The following is a 25,895-nucleotide window of genomic DNA, read 5'->3' on the forward strand; positions in this document are numbered from 1 at the left end:
CTGACTCTACCATAAACAGAAACCAGACAGTAAATGGGCTAGCTGACGACTCAGGGCCTCCTGTCGCCCTGATGGCTAGTATCAGTAATTGACACACCTGCACTGTCTCAGGAAAGGCATCTTCGCCCATCACATACCAGAGGTGCCCATTGTCTGCATCTTCCCAGGTGTGAATTATGCTTTGCACCCTTCGTGGGAAACTTGGTGTTCAAAGCCATTTTTCCTAATTGGCCACTTAAGACCAGGAAGAAGCCTACATGACCCAAGGGGTATAAAAAGAGGTTCAGTAGCCCACCCCATTTGAGCTCCAATCATCTATACCTGCTGGCAGGTATTGATTGTCTCCCGAGGTCTGTGGGACGCCCAACCTCGCCCTACTTCTTCCCGAGGGATTGAGAGAAAGACGCTGGCCACGCCAAGTCTGGAATGCAGGGGTAAGAATATATACCTGCTAGTTGTCTATTTTGCATGCATTTAATAAGAGCTCAGAAAACCAAAAGGGTTTCATGGTACCTGTAAGTGACTTAGTGTAATTTCTGTCCTGTTTTTTTTGTAGTGGCTGTGTTATCTGCAACACAGTAGTAGCATTTAACAGCTAAGTTTACCCTGTAACAATAAAATAGTAACTGTTTAAGCTTTAACCTGACTCCTTCAGTTGCTGTAACAGAACCAGGCACAATTTAAAAGAACTTCAGCCGGTCATTAGGGACAGATATAGGGAGAGCTTGGGCGTTTGGATTTGTGTCACACCCAGGTGGCAAAATCCACTGGGGCACCTTTCAGTCTTTCCCCAAGGCTGCCCGCTGCGAAGGAATTACGAATTCTAGCAGCTGAAATCTAAGGTGTAATAAGCTCTTCCTATAAACTCGGGGCGTCTGAGAGCCTGTTGGCTGCCCTCTGCGATGGGACCTCAGTCCTAGCAGTAAAGTCACAGACGTTAAACTATTTTTCAGGGCGCCCTCCAGCCTCCTAGGCTGCCCACTGCAACGAGACTTTGTCTCAGCAGTTGAAGACTTGGGTGTAACACACACGCACACACTGCCCTGACCGTCAGCTGACAGGTGGTAGCCACTTTTATTGCTATGACCCCAGACAAAAGGACTATACTGCATGAAAGTGAAAATAAATTTCTTATTCCTCAGTGAATAGTCCAAGAGCAGGGTGTCACATGTTGAATTGGGACACAGTACTTCACTCTTCTGGGTCACTGAGCTTTCATGCAAGTTGAATGACTTTCACAGGGGTTGTCTAGATCAGTGGTTTCCAGCCTGTCAAACCGCAGGCCAGCAAACCCATTCGCAATTTGACTATGCAAATAAAATGTTATCGGTCCACCAAAAGCCCCAGCCCCCAGTGCCAGCCCTAACACCTAGAGCTCCCCACCCCTCCACTACTCCCCAGCACCAGCCACTGACCCCAGAGTCCCCGGCACCCAACCCCCCATGTCAGGCTCCCACCCTCAGAGCCCCCAGTGCCAGTCCCCCATCCCAAAAGCCTCACTGCCAGCCTCCCATTTCCAGAGCCTCACTGCACCCAACCCTCACACCAAGTCTGCCAAGTGCCAGCCCCAGTCCCCAATATTAGCCCCACCCCCAGAACCTCCCCAATGCCAGCTCCCCACCCCAGACCTCCAGTGCTCCCTAGTGTCAGCCACCCACCCCTTAGAGCTCCCCAGTAATACCCCTCCCCCCAGGCCACAGTGTCAGCCCCACCTCTTAGAGCCCTCCCATGCCTGCCTTGCCCCTCTTACCTAGCCCTGTGCTGCTGCCTATGCAGCTGCTTTAAGGCTGCCGTGCCAGGCTCTGCATGGCCCTTACGCCACACAGCAAAATCCTCTTCCATGGCCAGAAAGAGACTCTGCTCCTGCCCAGCACTGGTTGGTTGATGGGAGTGGCATGTCCTGCCCCACCTAACAACCACAGAAGGAGGGGAGGAGCTGGGTGATGTATCCCAGCCCCAGCCCTCAGAGTCGCCACAGCCTGGCAGTTGGGAACCACTGATCTATATAGGCTTCAGAGGGTAGCCGAGTTAGTCTTTAAAGTGCTATCAGACTATTTGTTGTTTAAGTTTATACTGATCTATATAAACATTTTGTTTCTAGCAAAATTAGCATATGAATCTACTCTGATCTAGTTTGCCATGGAGCAACTGTCACGTGGACTTGCTGACACACAGTAACAATTTCTTAACCTGATCTTACCTAGGGATGTAAGTGACTAGTCAACTATCCACTAAGCATATGCTTATCGGATAGCTGACTAGTGACTAGACTAGTCACTTACACCCCCACCCCTCCGCCACACACACACACTTTCTGCCTCTATCAGAGCGAGGCAGCAATGGGGATGAGCAAGAGCCTATGTTGGGGAGAGCCAGCTTAAAAACCAATCTCCCCCCCCCCCCCCTCCAGCACCATATCTGCAGGGAATGGGGGGGGTAGAGGAAGCAGGGGACAGGACATGAGCCAGGACAGCTGAATATCCGCTTGCACCTGTTCTCTCCTCCCCCCCTCCCGCTGTGCTTCAGCCTTTTCAATGTATTAAGTGCCTAGCGGCTCCCTGCTGAGGCTCTGCAGTCCTCCCCTCCCACTCAACTAATCCACTAGTCAATGGAAATTCCATTGACTAGTCAATTAGCTGATTAAATGCCATTTAACACCCCTAATCTGACCTACTCCCATTTTAAAAAAGACAAGATCAAAGCACATTCAAAACTGTTAATGCCCGTCAACAGGGTCCACAAGATAGTTTGTCTGTGGCATGCTAGCATGGGGTAGATTCATACCCTGCTTGCTGTGAAATAAATTTCATGTAGACAAGATCTCGTGACTCTTAAAAAGTCCCTGTGCCAAAAAGAGTCATTGTAATATGTGCTGAAGGCAGAGACTTGAAACTGCTTTCAGAGCATCAAATATAACAAACGGAATAGACAAACAACAAATATGGCTGTCTGGCTTAGGGATGCGAACAACTAGTTGACTATCTGATAAGCAAATGCTTATCAGACAGTCAACGCACTAGTCAATTAGTTGCTTCCCCCTCTTGCTGCCTCTATCAGAAAGCAGCAGCAAGGGGGTGGAGGGGAGGGGAAAAAAAGAAGGGGTGTTTCAAAGCATGGAGCCTGCAGTCAGCTGGAGACTCCCCCACTGACCCCGGGCTCCATGCCCTGACACTTTGAAACACCACAGGGAGCACAGGACCAGTGGGGGACTGCTTGAGTTCCCTGCAGGCCCTGTGCTCCCCCTCGCAGTGCTTTCACTTTTGAAGTGTAGCAACAGCCCCGACGCTGTTGCTATACTTCAAAGCAAAGGCACCCTCATTGACTAATTGAATAGTCGATGCAAATTGCATCAACTATTAGATTAGGGATGTTAAATTTAGATTAATTGGCTAATCTTGCTTTTATACTCTTCTGGTAATGGGCAGCTTGTTGACCACTAATATTTAACATTTCTCAAAAATTAAGAAGTGCTGAACAAATCCTAGAAAAGGAGGACACTGACAGTAATATCAGTTTGGTCTGGGAAAGCTGATTACCTCTGAATATTCACTGAAATCAAACTGTATAGCTGGAAGGGACCACAAGGAGATCATCAAGTCCATCTTCTCATGTTGAGGCAAGACTATAGTTCTCCTATTAAATTCTTAATGACAAACAAAGCTCAGTTAGGGAGCATACCAACAAGTTTTTTAAAAAAAATTCTATAGAAAGCAAATTACTTATTGTAATAATTGCATCAAAAACAAATATATGCATCTCATCTGAACTGCTGTTGTATGCAGTCCATCCCAACTCAGAATTCCCAGCTGGTAATGTTTTCTACACTTTTGTAGATCTCTGTCAGAATATGATATTTATTTTTGCTTGATACGAGATACAACTATTTTGCCTAAAAAGGCAATTTTTCACTGGATGTTTCCCATAGTTCACAAAAATAAATCCTGAGTTGCTTTTACATATTACATACAGGAAAGTTGCTAACTTGGAGACAAGAAAAAAAAAATCTAGATTTTTTGTCTGGGGGTCATCATTTAGTGGAAATTCTCACCTACTTTGTTAGGGGTTCTCTTAAAAACACAAGCGCTAAAAAAATCAGAAGATCATAATACCAACAAAGCTGCCAATGAAAATTAAACTACCTTCCTCAGGGTAGTAGTTTTACATAAGATATGCAGAATTCTGAACTGCACTGCTTCTATTTTGACAACCATCAAACTTTATCCTTTTTAAGAAGCACTGTTCTAAAGTCTGGCAGACAATTCTAAGAGTCAGGTTGGACTGATTTCAATCATGGCTATTTAAAATCACTGGTCTTAATCACGAGTACAATATTTACTAAATGAGTTCACTTTCAAGATTGAAATAAATGATCCTCCCACCTCCACCCCTTTAGCCATTTTCTTATTCGAGCCCACTGATCCTTACCGGGAATTTTCAGTTTCTATACAGCTTTATAATACAGCTACATAGGTAAGGTAATGCACGCTATTTTTAGTTTTACCAAAACTGAAAATTCTCAATTTTAATGGACAGGTCAGATCTAATGCACCTGGTAATACAAATAAGTTGTTTTTGATTGGGGCAAAACTCTAATCTCCTGCAAATTCATGGGCACAGCTTTTCATGGCGATGTTGCCTTTATGCCAAGCAATAGCAGAAATTTGCCCAGTGTCAGTTTCCCATTTGGCGTAAAAATCTATGACAAAATAAAATCTGATATTTGTAAAATATACATTAGTGCAGTTTCCCTAAATAGCAGTAGAAACAAACCATATATAGAGATTTGGGGTTCCTACAAAAGATGCTAAAAACCACTGTTTTGTCTCAAGTTGCATCTATTTCGAACAGCTGCCTCTCTCCAAAAGCCTGGCAATCAAACACAGACTACAATATTTCCATTCAGAGAGCAAACAAGCTCACATGTTCTGACTACTTAATGCATAACTTTGTTCCAGCCAGACTTATCAGAAACCAAGGAAATTCCATTAGCTCTACACTGTCCCTCTGGACAACATGGTCTTCAGGTGCCCCCTCACATCAGCCCTCTCCTTTATTTGAAGCTGTTTTACCGCAAGGGAATCTAAAGGTATAGCTGCACTACCAGATCAGGTGGAATTCGTTACAGTTGATTTAACATCTGAGTTTATAAAGTCAAAGGTGTATGTGCTCATTGGGCATATAAAGTTGACAGAGTGTAACCCCCCGTAGTGTGTCTACCTTCAACTTTAACAGTGATGCATCATGGGTAGTATCCCACAGTTCCTGCCGCAGGGATGTAAAATCCTGTTTAATTCTTAACCAGTTAACTAATTAAATACAAGTGGTTAACTGATGGCTAGCAGAGTCACTGACACTTCTGAGGACCACTGCTGCTTCCTGGGGTTCAATGGGGCTGGAGCAGCCAACGGGCACTGTTAACCATTACTGGTGATGCTTACTAGGGTAACCAGCCTGATGGGACAAAAACATTGCAGCAGGTGCTTCTGGGTACATCAGCAGCCCTCCATAATGCACTGATTTCCTCCCTCTTCCTCCTTGCCCCTGCTTGAAAGCAACAGCAAACAACCTTCTGCACCCTTTCTATCCTAGTTATCCATGCTGCCGCTATAGAAGCACAAGAATGGACCCCATTCAACTTCAAACTACTGCATTGCAAGCACCTTGCATGTTATGCTACGGCAGGGGTCAGCAACCTATTGCAGACATGCGGGAGCTCAGCCCCACCCCTCTTCCCCCACACAGCCACTGGAGAGAACTCCCTCCTCCCTGTAGCAGGTTAGGCTGTGGTGGAAGGAGGCAGCGCTGGGCCGAGGCTCCTCAGCCATGCCTTGGCCGGGACCAGAGACACTTCTGCCGCAGCCATGCAGTCCAGGGACAGCCCAGAGTCACATTGGAGTGGCAGCAGGACCTTCAGAACAAGCCCTGGACTATGTGGTTGCAGCAGCAGCAGGGCTCTGGGGCCAGCCCCAGACCATGTGGCCACAGCAGTGAGGCCTCTGGGGTGGGCCCTGGACCACTTGGGCCCTAGCAGTGGCAGCGGGGCCTCCCTTCGTGGTAGCCCAGGGCAGTGGGGCCACAACTGTTGCTACAAGATCCCCCTTCGTGCCTAGACCCTCACACACTCCAACCCCTTCACTCCCCTTCTCCCACCAAGACCCGGCATCCCCAGCTTGTTCTGTTACCCTCCCTTGTTCCTGCACCCTCCCGGCCAGACACTCCAACCCTGCTCCTGCATCCACTGTTGCTGCTGCACCCTCTTACCTGGCCATACACTGCATCCCCCCCTTGTTCCTGCTTCCTTCACCTAACCAGGCACCCTACTCCTAGCCTGCTTCTGTACCCTACCTCCCACCCAGACCTCGCAACATCTCTCCCTTGTGCACCCCACCCCTGTCCCAGATCCTGCACCTATCTCTATCCTACTTGCTGGCAACCCTGTCTTGCACACTGTACCCCTCATTTTTGTCCCTACCCCAGAGTCTAAGGGGGCCAATAGAATTCACTAACTCCAGAACCCCAGAAAAGTAAATCTGGTCTATGGGAAGCTCTGAGCCTCAGTGCCCCCCTTGCCTTCTTCTCACCCCGTGGAGCTGGGGCATTAGAGGAGTGAGGTGTCTCAGCTGGAGGCCACATTAGTGAGGGCTGGGGGTTTCTGCAGTTTTTTGTTTCTCGCTTGTGTGGGCTCCAACTGATTTTTCTGTGGGTCAGTGATCCCGACCCAAAAAAGGTTCCCAATCCCTGCCATAAAGAAAAAAAACCATGGAAACCTTTTGTGTTGGACATAATATTTTACTTTATTTAAAATGAAGTTTGATAAACTAATATGAGAAAGTTAAAACACTTAATCAGTTTCATAATTTAAATTAAATCATTCTCCCTAGCTGCAATTGGTTCAGAAAATACCATCACCGTACCCAGCCTGCCCTTGCCTCCCATCTCCTCCCCCCAGCAGACAGATTTATGAATAAGTTAAATCTTGGTATGGCACTTCTGAAAGGTTGCCGACCCCTGAACTATAAAAGGGAAGATCCGCAACAGTGGTAGCCGCCAAGGTTGGGATAAGGACATTCGCATGAGTTGAGGCAGCCAAGTTTGTCGGGGCCAAAAGGGTGCTATCAATATCACTGTTGTGGCATCTGCAAGAATCTTCGCTATCACCCGTGATATCAACGGGATGGGTGAAAAGGTGTATAGCAGGTGTCGTGCTCCCCAGTCGAGGAGGAAGGTATCTCCCTGCGAGTTGCTGCCTATGCCCATCCTCGAACAATAAAGGCGGCACTTTTTGTTGCATCGAGTTGCAAAAAGGTCCATGTCTGGATAGCCCCAGACTACTCCGTTGAGCAGCTCCCATTCGTGCTGCAAATGGAAGGTTCTGCTCAACGCACTGGCGATGGTACTGCTCTTGCCCGGAAGATATGTGGCCATGAGTGTACTTTGGCGTTGGATTGCCCAATTCCAAAGGTGTATGGACTCTGCACATAGGGATCTAGATCTGGCACCACCCTGCCGGTTGATATAGTAAATTGTGCAGATGTTGTCAGTACGAATTTATACCGTAGTACTGTGCACGTTGTGAAGGAAATGTCTGCAGGTATTGAAGACTGCCCGTAACTCCAGAAAGTTTATGTGGAAGAGGGATTCGTGATGGGACCATAGTCCCTGAACCTGAAGGTAGTTCATATGCGCCCCCCAGGCAAATAGAGATGCATCCGTGGTGATCTGAAGAGACTGGGTCTGAGCGTGAAAGGGGACACCTGCCAATGTATTGCTTGGGTCGCGCCACCAAGCTAGGGAGTCCCTGACACAACTGGGGACTACCACACATCTGCGAGTATCATCGGTACCTAGCATATAGATTACGAGAAGCAAATGCTGAAGTCATCACATATGAAGTTGTGCATGTGGAACTATGTACGTTGCTGCCGCCATGTGCCTCAACAGCTTCAGACACATGAGTATGGAAAGCCTTGGAGCCGTGAGCAAGGTATTTGTTAAGTCCCGTATGATGTGGGATCTGTCAAGAGGTAGGTATGCGGTAGCAGTCCTGGAGTCCAGCCTCACTCAATGAACTCCAGGGACTGGGACAGAATCAGGGAAGGCTTTGGCACGTTGATGATGAGGCCCAGAACCTCTAACGGGTCTCTGGTGGTATCGACCGCAGCTTGTGCCTCGCGTGCTGTGGGAGCCTTCAGCAAACAGTCGTCAAGGTAAGGAAAAAATCGCGATGCCCGAATGGCCGAAGGTGAGCAGCGTCAACCACTGGAGTCTTGGAGAAAACTCTTGGCAATGCCGACAGTCCAAAGGGGAGCACCACGTACTGATAGTGGCCATTGTCTAAGGTAAAACACAGGAACCTCCTGTGGGCTGGGTGAACAGGCACGTGGAAATACGCGCCCTGGAGATCGAGGGATGCGAACCAGTCCCTTTCGTTCAGTGCTGGAATGATAGAGGCTAGAGTAACTATCTTGAAATTGTTTTCTTAGATGATGGTTTAGACCACAAAGATCGAGGATAGGCCTCCACCCGCCGGACTTCTTTCGCATGAGGAAGTACCGTGAATAGAAGCCTCTGCCTCTGAACTTGTATGGAACTGTTTCCACCGCTCCAATGGTAAGTAGACACACAACCTCCTGTCGTAGCAGGGTGTAGTGGTCAATTGCAGAAGAACTTTGTATGTGTTAGTTTAGGGGTGGTGAGGCCTGCATTCCTTTCCCCCTTTTCCCTATATCTGATGAGCCAGAAGGAAGTATTTGGCAACATACGCCACTTAAGATAAGCATTAAACATAAGAACATCAGAACGGCGGTACTGGGTCAGACCAAAGGTCCATCTAGCCCAGTAGCCTGTCTGCTGATAGTGGCCAGCACCAGGTGCCCCAGAGAGGGTAGACCGAAGACCATGATCAAGCGATTTGTCTCCTGCCATCCTTCTCCAGCCTCTGACAAACAGAGGCCAGGGACACCATTTCTATCCCCTGGCTAATAGCCTTTTATGGACCTAACCTCCATGAAATTATCTAGCTTCTCTTTAAACTCTGTTACAGTCCTAGCCTATATTGTTGCCAGTATAGCAGGAACAAGTATGAGACAAGGGCAAGAACGCATAAACAATTCTGTTTACCCTACTGTACTGATCACAGGGCCAGAGAACAAGTAGAACTAGATCAGAACCAGATCGATAACTAACAGCTAAGCCCTACGTCAGCACATAATGAGTAAACCCTAGAAATTTCCAAACTGCCAAACAAGGCAGGAAAATTGTATTTAAGACTGCCTCAGAGCCTAGCAAATCGGACCTCACCGATGGGCTTTGGGTACCGGCACCTCAGAAGCTGAGACAACTTCCCACTTCGTCTGCAGCCTACCCGGGGTTCCAGGCTTGCAGGAAGGGACGTAAGATATGCCACTTCTTTGTTATGTTGGTCTTCCAGTTATGGGGCACAGCTGTTAACGGTCAGGAAATAAACTACTTGTGTTTGGCAGATACCTGTGTGGTGTATTTTGTACCTTGAGAGTCCAGTGTCGGACCTGAGACTTACTCTGGCCGGCTACACACAGGCTCTTGAGAGGGGCCCCTGAAAAGGGACAGAGAAGGAGGAGTGGGAGGGGGCAGGGTGGAAAACGGAATGGTGAGGCCGGAGGTCATGATCTCTCTGACCCATCGGTTGGTAGTTATAGTGAACCAATGGGGATGGTAAGGCCTCAATTGGTGGTGGAACGGCTTGGTTACTTTGCTGGGAGCCTCTCAAAGGGGAATAGCGCACAGTCCCTAGACTGACATGTCAAACTTGCTGCCGAGACTGTTGCTGATTCAACGCCTTAGTAGGTTGCTGGCTCCATCTCTGAGGGCGTTGCCTTTGCCTCTGCTGATCATAAGGCCTGAAGCGCAACATGGCATATGAAAAAGGGCCTCTGCTCGTTGTAGGGGTCGACTCTTACGCCTGAAGGGCGGCGTGTACATCCGAAGTATTCTCAGGGTTGTTCAGGAGTCCTTTCCAGAATGGAATAACTGGTCGGTGTTCTGTGCGAATAGGGAACGCCGGTCAAAAGGCAGGTCCTCCACTTTAGGCTGGAGATCTTTGGGCACAGCGGCCAAGTGAAGCTATGAGGCACGCCACATGACCACTGATGTTGCAGTGGTTCTAGACGTAGCATCAGCGATGTCTAGTGAGATTTGGAGTGCAATGAGGGCTGTTTTATAACCCTCTTGCACTACCGCCCTAAGGAGCTGCTTTTTGGAGTCGGGTAAATGCTCCATGAGTGGCACCAACTTGGAGTAGTTGTTGAAATCATGGTTCACAAGTCGGACAGGATAGTTGGCCATCCTTAGGGTGGCAGTACCTTCCAAGGAGGTCTAGTCGTTTAGCTTCCTTGTCAGGAGCTGTGGTCTTGCTTTGTGAAGATCTAGACTTCTGTTGGGCAGCCTCGACAATGATGGAATTGGGCAGGGGATATGTAAAAAGGAATTCTACGTCCTTGGCGTCAAAGTATTTCTTGTCGGTGCGCTTGTTCGTTGGTGGTACAGAAGCTGGCATCTGCTATATATTGTTGGATATCTCCAAAATTGCCTTGTCGAAAGGGAGAGTCAATTTTGCCCCGCTAGAATGCCGAAGAGTTCTCAGAAGAGCATGCTGCTTTTGAGGCGCTTCTGAGGTATGCAAATTCTGCAAGTGGGCCACCCTCCTAAAAAGTTCTAAGAAATTGTTTATCATCTATTGGAGAAGAATCGTCATTGAACACCGGATCATCTGGCGAAGACGATGATAAATTGGTTGGAGAGTCCAACTGTTGTTGTTCAGCAGGCAGAGAGTGGGCATCGCCGCCATGGTGGGTAGAATCTAATGGGGCACTGCCTATGGGTGTCGGAGGCACTTGAGCAGGAGGGAGAATGACCTGAGTCGGCAACTGTGGCGAGTGAGACCGGGGACTGTATGATGATAAATGTGGCAACCATGTGGAGCAGCGTGGGCGATCCCAATAAAAAGAGGCATCACAAGTGTAGTGGTGATGTCTATGGTATGAGTGTCCAGGAAAGTATGAGCTCGCACTCCTATAACGGCAGTGGTGCAAACGAGCCAGGGAGATCGGTGAACGTGACCAGAATGAACAGTGAGACAGGGATCTGGAATAATAGCAGTGATAACAGGGAGACTTAATAGATTGTCTTGGGAACCTCCAATAACGCCTTGAGGGCGATCGGTGTCTGTCAATCTCATCTGTCACGTTGTGGTGAGGTCGAAGGCTTAGGCGAAAACACTGCCCTCTCTGGACTGGGCGAAGGTGTACGCATATGCCTGGTTTTCCTCTGGGCTTTGATAGGAATTGTCGTAGGTGATGGAGGCACGGGGGCAGGACTACCGGAGACTGAGATGACCGATCCAGACTCGGATTGTTCTTGTCCCAGGGATGATGATCTAGTCAATGAGGCCAGTGAAGGCGGTGCCAGGCTCACTTCTAATGGTGCAAGCTGTGCCGGTTCCACGGATGGTGCCGAATGTAGCTGCAGTGCCAAGTCACCCCAAGAGACTCTTGGTGTCGGCTTGTCACGCACAGTGCTCGGTACAGAGCCACGCGGAGCAGAGTCCTGTGCCAGCTTTCTCCATGCTACCCTCAGTGTCATCTCTGCCCTCAGTGCTGTTGGTAAGGCAGGGGCGACGCTTGATGCCATTCTCAGCACCGGCTCCGGTCTCAGTGCCACCAGCAGTGCCACTGCAGGTGGCGATGCCGCATGAACTCTCGATGCTGCTGCTGGCGCCAACTCGGGGCATGGTGCTGGGCGGGACACCGGCGCTGACATCGACGAAGGCACCAGGCTAGGCACTGATGTACTTTGGGCCTTAACAGGTTTTGCCACGCCATGCCTTGAAGCGAGTCTGGACATGCTCGGCGCGTCACCTGCGGTTACACTCCGTGATGGAGTGGAGCTTTTAGTCTGGTGGGCCTTACGAGGCATCGGGTAGCCCACCTGTTGTCCCGCCGGTGGCAGCTGAAGTGCCTTGTTGAAAAGCAACATTTTCAGGCACATCTCCCTGTCACACCTGGCCCTGGCGGTCAGCTTCGAACAGTGGCCGCACTTTTGGGGAATGTGGCCTTCCCCCAAGCAGCGTATGCATCGGGAGTGGCAATCCGATGCCGGCATACCTTCGCCACATGAGGCGCATTTTTTGAAGCCCGGAGAGCCGGGCATGGTGAAGGTTGTCCATCGGGTGAGTCCTAACGTGCCCGCGGATAACGGTAATGGTGAACAGGAACCAAACTTAGTTTAAAAACTAAGAACTAACAGTAACTTTAACGAACTATAGCTATGAGGAAGGGGACTAACTGGGACAAACGAGTAACTAATTTCTCCTCAGAGCGGAGCAGGAGCTTGTTCCAACTCTGTCTGCAGCCGTGGACGGTTGTGGAAGAACTGGCGCATCGGACCGCGTGACAGAAAAAGCACGAACAGTGCATGGAGTCTTCTGCGCATGCGCGGTCCACCGGGGGCTATTGCTGGGAAAAACTCTCCAGACTGCGGCGCTGGTACGAGTCCAACACCTATAGTGGAGCACAGGGACACTACTCAAAGAGGAACAATTAGCAGTGTCTGCAAAAAAATTTTTTGCGTATTAAGGCCACTTTTACTAAACTTTAATTATTTCCCCCCACCCTGAAGCACAGCAATACCAGAAAGAGACCCACTTTGACAGTTGAGAAGCAAGTGGCAAAAGCCCTGTGGAAACTTGCAACGTCAGATGGGAATCAATTCAAAGAAAGTAAGTCTACAGTGGAGGCTGCTGTGATCCAAGTAGCCAAGACAATCAATACACTTCTGCTGCAAAGGGTAGTGACTCTGGAAAATGCAAAGGTCATAGTGGCTGGGGTTCTCTAACTGTGGTGGGACGAGTACATAAACTGCAAGGAGTACTTCTCAATGGCAGGTGCTGGTAGATCACAAGAGACATTTCACCAACATCAGCATAGGATGGTTTGGAAAGGTGCATGACACACACATTTAGCAACTTCGGTCTCTTTGGAGAGGTGCAAGACAAAACTTTCTTCCCAGACTGGAAAATTACCATTTTCACGAAGCATAAGAGAGCGGTCAACAAAGGCTTCCCTTATCAACCGATCCGCATCTAGACTGCCATGCTGTGCCGGATCAGCTGACTGTTGGCACAACGTGGCAGCCATTTTTATTTTAATGAAGCGAGGATTATTTAAATCCCCACTTCATTGACTATGTCGGGCAAACTAGTTTACATGGCTCCATCGACGGAGCCATGTAATCTAGACATACCCTTTTTGTTGTACTGGGTGGCGAATAGGTCTATATTGGAGTATCCCCAGTGCTCAAAGAGGTTGCAGGCCATGTCGTTGAGCAGTTCCCACTTGTTTTGTGGGGGAAAACACCTGCTGAGGACATCGGCAATAGTGTTGTTCTTACCGGGGAGGTACGCCGCAGTAAGGGTGATCCCATGTCAGACAGCCCAATTCCGTAAGTGGATGGATTTGGTGCAGAGGGATTGAGAACCATCCTGCCAGTTGATGTAATAAACGGTGCATATGTTGTCGGTGAGGATCTGTACTGTGGTAACTCGTATGATGTGTAGAAAGTGTTTGCAAGCATTGAACACCACCCACAATTCAAGAAAGTTTATGCGCTGCAGACACTCCTGAGGTGCCCACAGACCTTGAGCATGATAGTTCCGTAAGTGGGCCCCCCAACCAAGTAAGGATGCATTTGTGGTGAGTTGTGCAGCTGGTTTTGGGCCTTGGAATGGAACGCCCGATAACATTCTTGGGGATGCACCACCACACTAATGAGTCCCTAACATATCTGGGAACAGCAACTGCCTTGCGCATGCTCTGGATCCCTGGCACATATATAGTAAGTACCCAATGCTGAAGGCACAGTAAATGGAGCCTTGCATGAGACAAAACATAAGTAATAGCAGCCATGTGTCCCAGCAACTGTAGGCAGGTAAATATGGGGGTCTTGGGAGCGACCACTATGGTATGTACCAGATCTTGGATGGTATGAAACCTGTCTAGGGGTAAGTATGCTCTTACAGTTATCGAATCCAGCCTCGCCCCGATGAATTCCAGAGATTGGGACAGTGTTAGGGAAGATTTTGCCAGGTTGATAATTAGCCCCAGGGTTTCAAATGCTGCCCTGGTTGTGTTGACCACCAACGTAGCCTCATCTAAGGTGGGGGCCTTCAATAGACAGTCATCCAGATAGGGGAAGATCGTGATGCCAAGATGTCAAAGGTAGGCAGCAACGACTGCTAGGGTCTTGGAAAATACTCTGTGCTGCCGAGAAACCAAACAGTAGCACTCTGTATTGCTAGTGTTCCATGCCCACTACGAAACAGAGGAACCTCCTGTGGGCTGGGTGTATCATTATGCGAAAGTACGCATCCTATAAAATGAGGGACATGAACCAATCCCCTTTGTCTAGAGCTGGAATGACTGAGGCTAACATGACCATTTTGAATTTGTGTTTTCGAAGGTGGTGGTTGAGCCAGCGCAGGTCCAGGATAGGCCTCCAGCCTCCATTCGGGTGAGGAAGTACTGGGAATAGAGTACTTTCCTTTGGAATTGATCTGGTACCCTCTCCACTACCCCGACTGTAAGGAGGCATGAAACATCTTGGTGCAGAAGAGGTTCGGGAGAGGGATCCCTGAAAAGGGACGGGGAAGGAGGGGCAGGAGGGGGCAGAGGAGTGAAAAGGATGGTTAAGCCCGATGTGAGGATCTCTCACGCCCAACGGTCGGTGGTTATAGCGAACCAGGGTGGGTAATATGGCCTCAACCAGTGATGGAATAAACCGCCTGTGTTGTGCGGAATCTCTGTAAGGGGGATGGCACGCAGTCCTTCAATTGACATGTCAAACCTGCTGCCCGGCGTCTTATTGATTGGACGCTTTGTTGGGCTGCTGGTGACACTTCTGTGGACGTTGTCTCTGTCTAGGTTGGTCATATGGCCTAAAGCGGGGCGCGGCATAAGAGAACCATCTCTGCTTATTGTATCTCCTGCATCTGTACGGTGGCGTGTACATTCTCAGCATTCTCAATGTGGTGCAAGAGTCTTTGCCCAGGTGGAATATTTAATCAGTATTTTGGGCAAAAAGCAACTGCTTGTCAAAAGGTAAGTCCTCTACCTTTTATTGTAGGTCTTTTGGGACCAATGCGAGGTGGAGCCAGGAGGCGCACAGCATGACCACCGAGATGGCCGTAGTCTGCAATGTCGAGGGTGATCTATAGCGCTGTATGAGCTGCTGTATAGCCTTCCTGGACAACCGCTTTCAGCATCTGCCTCTTGGCATCAGGTAAGTATTCTAGTAGAGCGACCAACTCAGTATAGTTGAAGTCGTAGTTGGCAAGGAGAGCCACATAATTAGCCACTCTCAGCGTGGTAGTGGCAGACGAATACTCATCCAGAGTCCATCTGCGGCTGTGGACGGTTAGGAGGAATTGGCAGGGCCAAACTGCGCGCCACAAAGGAGCGTGAATGGCGCGAGATAGCGAGCTCACATAAGCAGTCTGGCTGGGCTACTGCTAATGAAAAATCTCTAACTTGCAGCACAGGGACGAGCCTAACACCTTCAGTGCAGCAACCATAGGGACACTACTCGATGAAGAAACTAACTATCCAACTACTAAAGAAACTAACTACTAACTAGAAGAATTGCTATTTTATCTTCTCAAACCAGGCAAAACACTGACGTGGATCTGCAGCCAGGGACGCTAGAGAAGGAACTGATGGGTGGCACAACTGTGGACATGATCCAGTAAGGCGCTAACACCTTGAGGTGCTTACGGCATATGCACAGCCCTGTGACTAATGCTAGGGAGACAGTGCTAGGGAGAACTGATTTAAAAGCCAGTTTCCCCACAACACTGCCTCCCACTCCCCCCCCCACCCCCGCCACCTCTGATAGAGGCAGCAAGGGGTGAGGGAGAATGCAAGTGGTCCAATCAATTACCCAATCGCATCCATAATCTGGCCTGAGGCCCTAAACCTAAATCCTCCCTGCCCCTTCCCCTACCATGGAGCTGGAGCACCAGGGGAGTGAGGTATTTCAGTTGGGGGGCCAATAAGAGAGGGTTAGGGGATTCTGGATGTAGTCATCCCCCCCCACTTGTGTGGTCCCCAACTGATTTTTTTTGTGGGTCAGTGGCCCCCAACCCTAAAGACAATGTTGAAACCTTTTGTGTTGGACATAATATTTTATTCTATTTAAAAATGAAGCCTGGCGAATAAGACTCCAATTGGCCCAGCCCCCATCTGGCCACAGCATCATAACACTCCTGCACCCCCCTCAAACCAACCCTGAACCCATCATATACCTGAACCCCCTGCCCTGAGTCCCTTACATCTCCACATTCCCAAACTCATGCACCCCCACACTCCCAGTCCTCTGCCATAACACTCCTGCAACCCCACATACCATAGCTTTGTGCCCTGAGGCCATCATACACCCAAGTCCCCTGTCCTAAGCCCTTCATACATCCCAACCCAGACTCCTGCACCCTCACATCACCAGTCCCCTGCCATAAGAGTGACAGAAGATAACCTGAATGCACACATAAAGCTGGATTTCATTTCTGCTATTATTAATCATTATGTCAATTATCAATAATAGTAAGTTGCATATTTTCATTCATGCAAATTGACATTCTTATATGGCTTTTTGTTGTCAACTTGTTCTGAATTTTGATGTAGTTTGGCTCTTTGGTTTGAAAAGGCTGCCGACCCACTGCGCTAGAAGGAAGGAAATTCTTAAGAAAATGGGCCTTAATTTACCATTCTTTGCTCAGAAAAATCTATTGTTCCATTACAATGGGATATCCAATAGCAGTGTCAACAGAGAAAGAAAATAAATGAATAAGATAGAAAATAAGTGAGAGATGCATCTATTTAAAACAAGGGGTGATCATAGTATGCAAATCCCTGTCTCCAAAGGCAGAAACTAAGGGAGACAATGCAATTAATTTATTAAAACACACACACACACACACACACACACACACACACACACACACACACACCCCTTAGTGAAGCTCTTAATGTTACCTGGTGGTCACCCTACTTTTCTGTATGCTGGATATGCTCCTTCAGGACAGGAGGGTACTATGGCTCTGAATAAATGAGCATGCATATTTGGAGGGCGGGGAGCAAATTGGCTTCTACCTTTTACAGTTTCTGAAATATAACAATTCAGTCATCTACTAATTCAAGCCTTGCTAGATGTTATTAAATTTATTATCTGAGGTTTAGAGATCACAGCTATAGAATTCCTGAATTGGATTACTGCACTCAATGTTAATTTTTAGCACTCCGACATGTCATTTGTGCCTGGAGGTCTTTAAGGTGTTTCGTCCACATGGGCATAAAACAATTTCTTGTAACCAAGTTAATTTTGGGAATAATGATTTAGAACTATGCCTCATGAGAAATGCAGTAATCCAGTGCTTAGTTTATAATGAAAGATGTAAGGGCTCACATAATTAGGTACCAGGGCCGAAGTAATTTTTTTTTGTAAACTTCGTAACTGACTCAAACTCCAGATGTCCTAGGCCTACAACCTGCCAAGCCTATAGATGCCAGAGCTCAGTCTGGACAAAAATTAAGCACTGCAATGTTGTCTTTCCTCAATAAGATCTTAGTTTCAATAAATGTTCGTTCCTGAAGTAACTGCACCCAGTATGGCAACCTTTAAGGATAGCAAATCCATGACACTTCTGACCATGAATTTTACAAGATGCTTAGAGCACTGGATACAAGAGCTAGCTTCCAAGAGGAGGTCCTTAATCGGTATGGATTTGAAATGTATAGCACTGAAGAAAACATGTCTGCATGAGGACAATCCTCTCTAGTGAGCTGGAAATGATTAAATTTGGATTTTAGAGTCTAAGGCAGGGGTTCCCAACCTGGGGTACACATACCCCCAGGGGGTACGAGAAGCTTGCCAAGGAAGTACGGGGAATATCTGGTAAATAACTGGATTATCCTAACTGAAATATTCTAAAAGTAGTAGTGTTAGTGAAAAAAGTTGTTGATTCTAGAGTCTAGAATTTATTTCCTTTCATATTGAATAGGGGGCATGGGAAGGTTTACTAAAAGCCAAGGGGGTAGGGGGACCGAAAAAGATTGGGAACCCCTGGTCTAAGGGATTAGTACAATTTTAAGATTTTACTGCAAGAGCTCTTTTAAAAAATTGTTCTGCCCTTGCATTAACTGAATCCATCTAGATAGATATGACCCTCAAAGATGCCCTGAATATTTTAAGTATTATATTTTATTATATTTATTATTTGCAGATTATTATTTTAAAGCCAAACGTGTTACAATCTAAATAGTGTTTTAATTGACACTTACGTATCCACATTTTTTTCTGGGTTTGGATACAGAAATTTGTCTTTGGGAGCAAATACTTGTAGAGGAGACATAACTGAGGGTAGCTATCAGTAAATTGACCATGAGAACCAGAACAATGTGGGGCCACTCAACTTACTTTCGTGTGTGCACACTTCCATCTTGGAGAACAGCGTGGGCAATAAACGACAGACGCACATTTTTAGCTAGAAAAGAATATCGCTACAATCATGCCATCTGAATAAGACCTGAATTTCTTTGCTGGGGTTTGGAAACAAATAGATCAACTGAAGGCCAGACTACTTGAGAAGGGCTGTACACTTGTCTCTCCTGGATTTATCATTTACTTTCTTAAATACTTGCTATGATGTTTATTCTCATTTTGCATGTAGTGCTTTAGAAAACTGAAGATGCTTCCTCTTTCTTTTACGGTAGGAACAGAGACAAGGTTGAGGATCTGGTACCTTCTTCCTCATTGATAAAAGCCAGTGCTGAAATGTTAGAAGACATCACCAGTACATCTTTGCTAGCCAGGACTGGAGCTATCATCAAATAGTTCTAAACCTGTGCCTACTGATACACTGGAGGTCTGTTCTTTCATTAGTCTAGAATGGTATTGTTCCCTAAAGCTGACATTTACTACACCAACCCTCTCTGATTTCAACATACTGTGACCTTCTGCATATCCCTTGGCAATGGGACAAAAGGAGAATGGGGATGATGGATCCTGCGGGCTCAAGAAAATTAGAGGGACTTTTAGAGAAGAACCATGTAATCATTTTTCTCTCTCCCCCTCCTTTCACCCCCTTCCCATATTTATTCTTGACAGGAGTGTTGTAAGTCCAGATCCATCTGAAAAGTGGGTTGTGCCCATGAAAACTCATGATACCAGCTGCGGCTACGTCTAGACTGCAAGCCTCTTTTGAAAAAGCCTCTTTCGAAAAAGAGCATCTAGACTACAACCAGTACTTTCGAAAAAGCAAGCCGCTTTTTTGAAAGAGCACCCAGGCAGTCTGGATGCTCTCTTTTTGATTTACTTTCGAAAGAACACAGCAGTAGTCTAGACGCAGGGGAAGTTCTCTCAAGAAAAGGTCACTTTTTTCCAAAAAACCCTGTAGTATAGACACACCTGCCATGTTTTGTTACTCTTTTAAGGTGCTACTAGACAATTTGTTTTTAAATTTTTTCCTGCTACAGACTAACTCTGTTACCCTTTGAAGCTTTTGAATATGTAATAACACACTGAAGTATGTTGATGAAGAGACCTTTACTCTCAGCCAAGACATCAAAGCCCTGATAGATGCAACTGGAGTTGTAACAGCACAGTAAACTATGGCCACAAGCTTCTGAATATATCAACTGCACAGTGACTGTTTACTCATGGATAGTGACAAATCTGTTTTATTCCATGACAAGTTGCATAAAGGCTGTTTTGTGGGCTTTTCTAAGAAGAGTGCACCAATTAGATTTTAAAATATGTACAAATGAACCAAAGAAAACAATGATAAAACAATGAAATGTTGGTAATCTCATGAAGGCTGGAAAGTGTAATAGTCACCTTTTATTCAAATTAAATGTAAGAAGCACTTAAGTTGCTTTTTGGACTAAAACAGATGAAAAAAATAGAATTAAACACCTAAAGACACAGGCCACATGTAAGGGCTAGTCAAGATCCAAGTTACATGGGTCAAAGGGTTCTACAGCAGACTTAACAGAGGTCTAGGTGTTGTTTTGGTGGAAGGGCAAAGGTGTGCAAACATACACACTGCCAGAAATACTGCAGACACAGAATAAGCAGCAGGAACACAAGGACATCCAGATAAGTACCTGCAACATGAACCTAGCAAAAAGTGGGATCTTTTTCAGGTAGAGTACTGTACTGACTGGAAAGAGGCTTAGAATATTGTGGAAGCAAACTATCCCCTGTGAGATTCCTAATATGGTCAGGAAAACAGGACTTTGCCTACATTGTAAAATAATCAAAACTGCATCAGAAAATACACCTATCAATGTCTTCTGCAAGACCTACACTGGTTATCCACTAGTGAAAACAAGTTAATACTAGATAGCACGTTGGAAGATGCTCTTAAAGAGAGGCCAAAAAGGTAAAGCAGCATACCAGTAATGCCGGCTACCTTTGAGAGATCTCTGGGTGGTTCATATACTATTGTGTAAACAAGTGTTCTTTGGCTCAACTAGTGGTAGAAAAAACTCTATTGTAAATGGCAGCTCTGGTGTAATTTAGGATCTCTATCTTTAAACATATGACTTCTGCAAGAATCCGTTAATGAACAGATTGAATCCTCACGTCTGTGGAATGCTTGGCATTGGGGAGAGAATGGGTACAGCTCAAAGGCTGTGTCTACGCTGCCAAGTTTAAAGTGCTGCCGTGACAGTCTGGTAGCGGCACCAGTGCTGGGGGCGGGTAGAAGGGAAAAAGGAGCTCTCCTAGCACTGTAGGAAAAACCACCTCAATGAGGAGTGTAGCTAACAGCACTAGGAGCCTATTTACATTGGTGCTTTACAGTTCTGTAACTTGCTACGCAAGACAGTTACAGTGAAGCAAAGTGGCAGGATACACAAGCTTTAAGACTTTTCCCCCTCCAGGGAAAGCAGTTACAGACTGAAGCAGAGGCAATATTTCAGTCTTCATATTTTCATGTTCTTACATGGAGGAAGAGGAGGATAATCAGTGACATTGCTGAAAGTTACATTTTATCCAAAAATATACTCCAGGATGGATTTCTTGGCCTAAGATTAATTTTTCAGGTGTAATAATGAATCACATTGCATATTTCAAGGAAACAGTTACAGGTGGACACTGTGTGAGGTGTTCTCCGAAATAAGGGAAGGGAGAAGTGGCAAGAAATCTGAAGAGTGTTTTCCCACACTAGCGCCTTAGTCTTCATATCAATTGGTATATTCAACCAACTAATTAGTCCTCCAGTACTTCTAAATGTGATTTAAAAAGTTCAAAGACACACAGTAAGTTCAGTATTTCTTTGAGATACACGATCCTTACGTAAATAAAGGTTACCTACTGCTCATAACTGTTTAGAAATGTGTTGCTCATGTCCATTTTAATACGTTTGAGTGTCCCATGTGCATGATCATCAGAAAGCTTTTACCCTAGCGGAACCAGTCAGGTCAACAGGGAAGCCCCCTGGGAGTGGCACCTCCATGTTGGCATATAAAAGACACTGCTGACCTTCCCTCTCTCCTCTCCCCCCTTCTCCCTCCCCCCCACACACAACCTACCCTCTCAGTTCCTTCTTGCCAGAATACTCTGACAGAAGGGAAGTGAGTGGGATTTGGAATGGACATGAGGAAAACATCTTGAACAACAATTACAAGAGATAGATAACCATTTTTTCTTTAAGTTGTAGTTCATGTTCATTACAATATGTAACTCACTAGCAGTTTCCTTGGAGGAGGGGGTTGGAGCGCACCCCGTAGCCAAAAGAAAGACAGGCCTACTGAAAGCAGTGTCATCACTTGCCTATTGTATGATGGTATAATGGGATGTGAAAGTATATAGACAACCATGGCACTGCCTTACACATCTCCTTTATGGTGAAGTGCGTTAGAAACACTGACAAAGAAGCCTGTGCTCTCATAGCGTGCAGTCAGCAATGGGGGCAGAACTTTTGCCACGTCATAGCACATCATTATGCAGACTGTGATCTAATAGGTGATGTGCTGACAGGAGATGGGAAGTCCTTTCGTTCTCTTGGAGATGACAATAAAGAGCAATGGTGACTTACGAAACTGCTTTGTGCTCCCAATACAAAAAAACAAAAACACATCAAACTTCCAGAGTGGAGTATGCAGTCTAGTTCACATGAAACTGAAACCACATTTGGTAAGAATAACTAAACTTTATCTTTACAAAATACCATGTACCCAAAGCTCGAAGTCCTGATGGAGACCTCCTGGCTGATGTGATCACAACCAAAAAGGCCACCTTCCAGGATAAGTATGAGAGGGGACGAGTGGCTTTGAGTTTGAACAGTGGACACATTAGTTTGGACAGTACCAGGTTACCAGATTGTACCCACGTCAGGCAGTCCACCTTGTCCCTAGTGCCTGATCAGGCCGGGGACTGTGGAACCAGGTGTTGATGGGAGGTCAACGTCTTCCCCACATTGTTCCTTAGACAGAGAAACCGCAACGATTAAGCTTAATGGCAGAGCCAGAGCTGCTACGTAGCTTATGGGTGCCCTGACACCAGGCAAACCCCACTTGAGTCCCTGAGTGGTGACTTGATAGGCAGCTAGCTCCCCTCTGGCTACTTGTGTTGCACCAGGGATTGGAAGTAGTGACTGTGGGTGGTGTTTCTTTGGTGCAGAGCTGTCCCATAGTATAGCAAGATCACCGACACAAGCTCCTCCTGATGGAAGCAGCATGTCAGTGCTGCTCTTCCTTCACTCAGGGATGGAAGCTACAACAAATAGGGCACTTGTCAATCTGATGGCCCTTACACAGACACTTGAGGCAAATCAGTGTGGCTTTAAACCCTTGGGAGCACAACATACCCCAGTAAGGGAAATTAAGATGGGGAAACCCCTAAACAACTACAACTGCTAGCTATTCTACCATAACTAAAACCACCAACTAACTGGGCCTACAAGTAGGTTAATTGCGAGACACTTGCGAAGCAAGAGACTGGAACTGTTCCAACAACCATCACTGGCATAAGAACTGAGAGGGCAGGGAGACAGCAGCATCTTTGCATACACTGCCATGGAAGTACCACTCCAGGGGACTTCACAGCTGACCCAAGAGACACCAATGGGGAAGGATGGGCAATAACTCCAGAAGGGGCGGTGGGCCTCAGGCAGAAGGGGTGAGGTTGAGAGCTACCCTACCAGAAGCTTTGCTTGGCCTGGGGTCCCCGCCCCCCTGACTTCTGGCCAATGGAAGGGACCTGGAACTGAGGGGAGGGTGCCAGAGGCTAGTCTCCTCCCAGAGTTGTCTGGGATGGAGGCTTACATTCCCATATAACAAGGCTTGCAGCTCCTGGCCTAGAAACAGTTGAAAGGCCTCGTACCTCTGGGCAGCTCATAAGCAATGGGCCAGTGGGGCAGAGCTGTGAGTTCTTTTCAATTGCTTCAGTTTAAAGGGCTTGCGCCTGCTGGTGATTGCCAGGCATTGCAGCCACCCCATAGGAAAGCCCTTTAAATAGAAACAGTTCAAAGGGCTGAACTCTGGCTCCCTAGCAATGCGCTAGAGGTGCAGGGAGCTGTGAGCCCTTTTAAGTGCTTCTATTTAAAGGGCTGGCACCTTCCCTGCACCTGTCATGGGGAACACAAGAGCCCTTTAAATAGAAACATCTGAAAGGGCTCGCAGCTCATCGTGCCTTTAGCACATTGCTAGGGAGCCAAAGCTGCAAGCCCTTCTAACTGCTTCTATTTAAAGGGCTTGCTCCTTCCCTGTGGCTGCTAGGCAAGGCCTGGGGAAGTCACGAGTCCTTTAAATAGAAACAGAAGGACTCGCGTCCCTCTCCCGCTCCAAGGCAATGCGCTACAGGGCGGGATCTGGAACTGCCTCGGGGGCTGGATCAAAGTCTTCAGCAGGCTGGATTTGGCCAGCTGAGACGATTTTGCCCACTCCTGCGCTAGGGTGAAAGCTTTCAGTGAGGTGTGCATGTGTAGCGCACACCTATTTCAAAGTACACGAACCATTTCTCAAAGAAATAAAGATTAAAATAAAATCTAAAGGTTCTCAGGGCATCTCCATTTATAGTCCAAAAGAGCCTGCCTCCTCAATGCTTAGCAGTAGCCAGTACCTCCTTGGCCTTAAGATTCAGCTTCCCATAGCATCAGACAGAGCCTATGTGATTTTAAAAGCTATAGCTCATTGCTTTTATTGCTGGAGGTAGGAGACAATCTTCCATGACCGTTACTACTAAGGAATTCACTCTCAAGGAACGGTCCTAGTCCAGAGGACAACAGGAACAAGTATAACCATTCATTCATGGCTCTAGCATAGTGGTTCAACCATTTTTTTCATTTGTGGACCCCAAAAATATTACAAATGCCAGTGTGAACCCCTTTGGAAATCAGTCTGCGGATCCCCTAGTGATCTACAGACCACAGGTTGAAACCACTGCTCTAGCACAAGACCTAGAGCCAAGGCTGGTTAGATATTTTTAAGATAAATGCAATACAAAGACTTGCCATATAATCAACCTGAGATTAGGTTTATATTGATTTTGGGAGTATAAAACAGAATAACTAGGGTGGACTAACCACCCTTCTCTCCCAGGTTTCCTTTTTCAGGAACTTACTGAGTAGAACATGAGCCTGCATAATACTCTTTCAAATAGTTTCGATTGACTTTTCCATGACAAACTGACTGTGGTTCCTCCTCTGTGGATTATAGTCAAGTCTAAAAAAGGCTGCTCTTACTCCCATCAAGATGGATATGAGAAGCCTCTTTACACTTCCTAGAGCCTCTCTTGTCCCTATTAGACACTTTACCCTCCAAAATTGTGTATGATCGTGATCTAGAAAAGGAAGTCCCTGCACCTCCTTCTCCCCTTATACTGAGAAAATGAACCTTAGCAATTTCTCTGTGGATCAGCGACTCCTATTATCAGAATCTGTAAGGTCCTTCCCTGATGCCTTATTCTTTCCTTTTCCAGTTGGTCAGATTTACAGGAGGTAAGTGAGAGAAATCAGCTTCTGAAAGCCTAACCATTGACTGTACAATGACTATGCACAGTTCCCCCTTATTTGTAGGGCAGAGAGAGATAAACTAATAAAATAAGACCTGGAGAATCAAACTTACTGATGTGCTATAGATGCCTAATTGACTTGTTGAACATTATATATGCTCCCTATGGTCCAGCTCCAGGCAGAGGTAGGGAAACCCTTTACCTGGAGCAGACATTGTGTCTCACGGAATCCTAAGCGAACACGGCAGAGTTCCATAAGAGCAGAATGACACCTTGTTAAAGAGGCAGGCAAAATACAAATAAGCAGCAAGCTAGAAAGATCCTTACTGACCACTTGTTCTTGTATGTCTTGTTCTTTTATGTTCTCCCTCTCTTTTTCTCTAAGGTTGGCAGTATGGAAGAATTAGAAAAAGGCAGGATATAATCCATTCACAGCATGACTTGATTTCAGTGAGCTCAGCAAGTGTGGCATGGCTGACCCAAGGCAAGGGCATTTTGGACCTTTTTCTGCCAGCCTCCCTATTCTTCCTGTTGTATTTCTGCCTGAGATAGCTATCCATTCCACTCTGAAAACTGATCGAGTCAGTTACCTAAGCATCAAAAAGCTGTTTCCAGGAACCCTGCTGTAGAGCCCTCACAGTTAAATAAACCAGTAATGCTTAGATCCAGTTAGCTGAATTGCAAAAATAAAAAAGGATCCCTTTTTAGTTGTTTTGCTTTTTTGTTGCTCTAAGCAGATCTGGTAAAGCTGTGTGACCTCCCCTACAATTGCTGGAGAAAAATTCATGCTTTCTGGCCAGGTCTTCAGGGCAGTAGCCAATCACAGCCTGCTTTGACTGACTAGTCTGGTTTCT

The 25,895-nt window shown here is 46.7% G+C and overlaps 1 protein-coding gene and 1 long non-coding RNA gene across 6 annotated transcripts in view; one reads left to right on the forward strand and one right to left on the reverse strand.

Annotated features, from left to right (window-relative positions):
• PACSIN2 (protein kinase C and casein kinase substrate in neurons 2) overlaps positions 1 to 25,895 on the reverse strand; it is a 118,791-nt gene that overhangs the window by 41,147 nt on the left and 51,749 nt on the right. For 2 of the 4 annotated variants that reach the window (XM_014575789.3, XM_006127705.4), the window contains exon 2: positions 3,537 to 3,643. The exons of the other annotated variants lie outside the window; for them this stretch is intronic. In XM_014575789.3, the coding sequence (XP_014431275.1) occupies positions 3,537 to 3,602 (66 nt within the window). In that variant the 5' untranslated portion in view covers positions 3,603 to 3,643. The remainder of the gene's footprint in view (positions 1 to 3,536; positions 3,644 to 25,895) is intronic. 4 annotated transcript variants of the gene reach the window in all.
• LOC112546542 (uncharacterized) lies at positions 8,477 to 15,902 on the forward strand. Of its 2 annotated transcripts, none has more exons than XR_012896140.1 (4): positions 8,477 to 8,610; positions 14,494 to 14,544; positions 15,157 to 15,312; positions 15,697 to 15,902. It is a non-coding gene; the product is annotated as an uncharacterized LOC112546542 (long non-coding RNA). The 2 variants fall into 2 exon arrangements; XR_012896139.1 differs by lacking the exon at positions 8,477 to 8,610 and adding an exon at positions 12,654 to 12,754.

The sequence above is a fragment of the Pelodiscus sinensis genome, chromosome 1 (assembly GCF_049634645.1).
Source record: "Pelodiscus sinensis isolate JC-2024 chromosome 1, ASM4963464v1, whole genome shotgun sequence".
Lineage (NCBI taxonomy): Eukaryota > Metazoa > Chordata > Testudines > Trionychidae > Pelodiscus > Pelodiscus sinensis.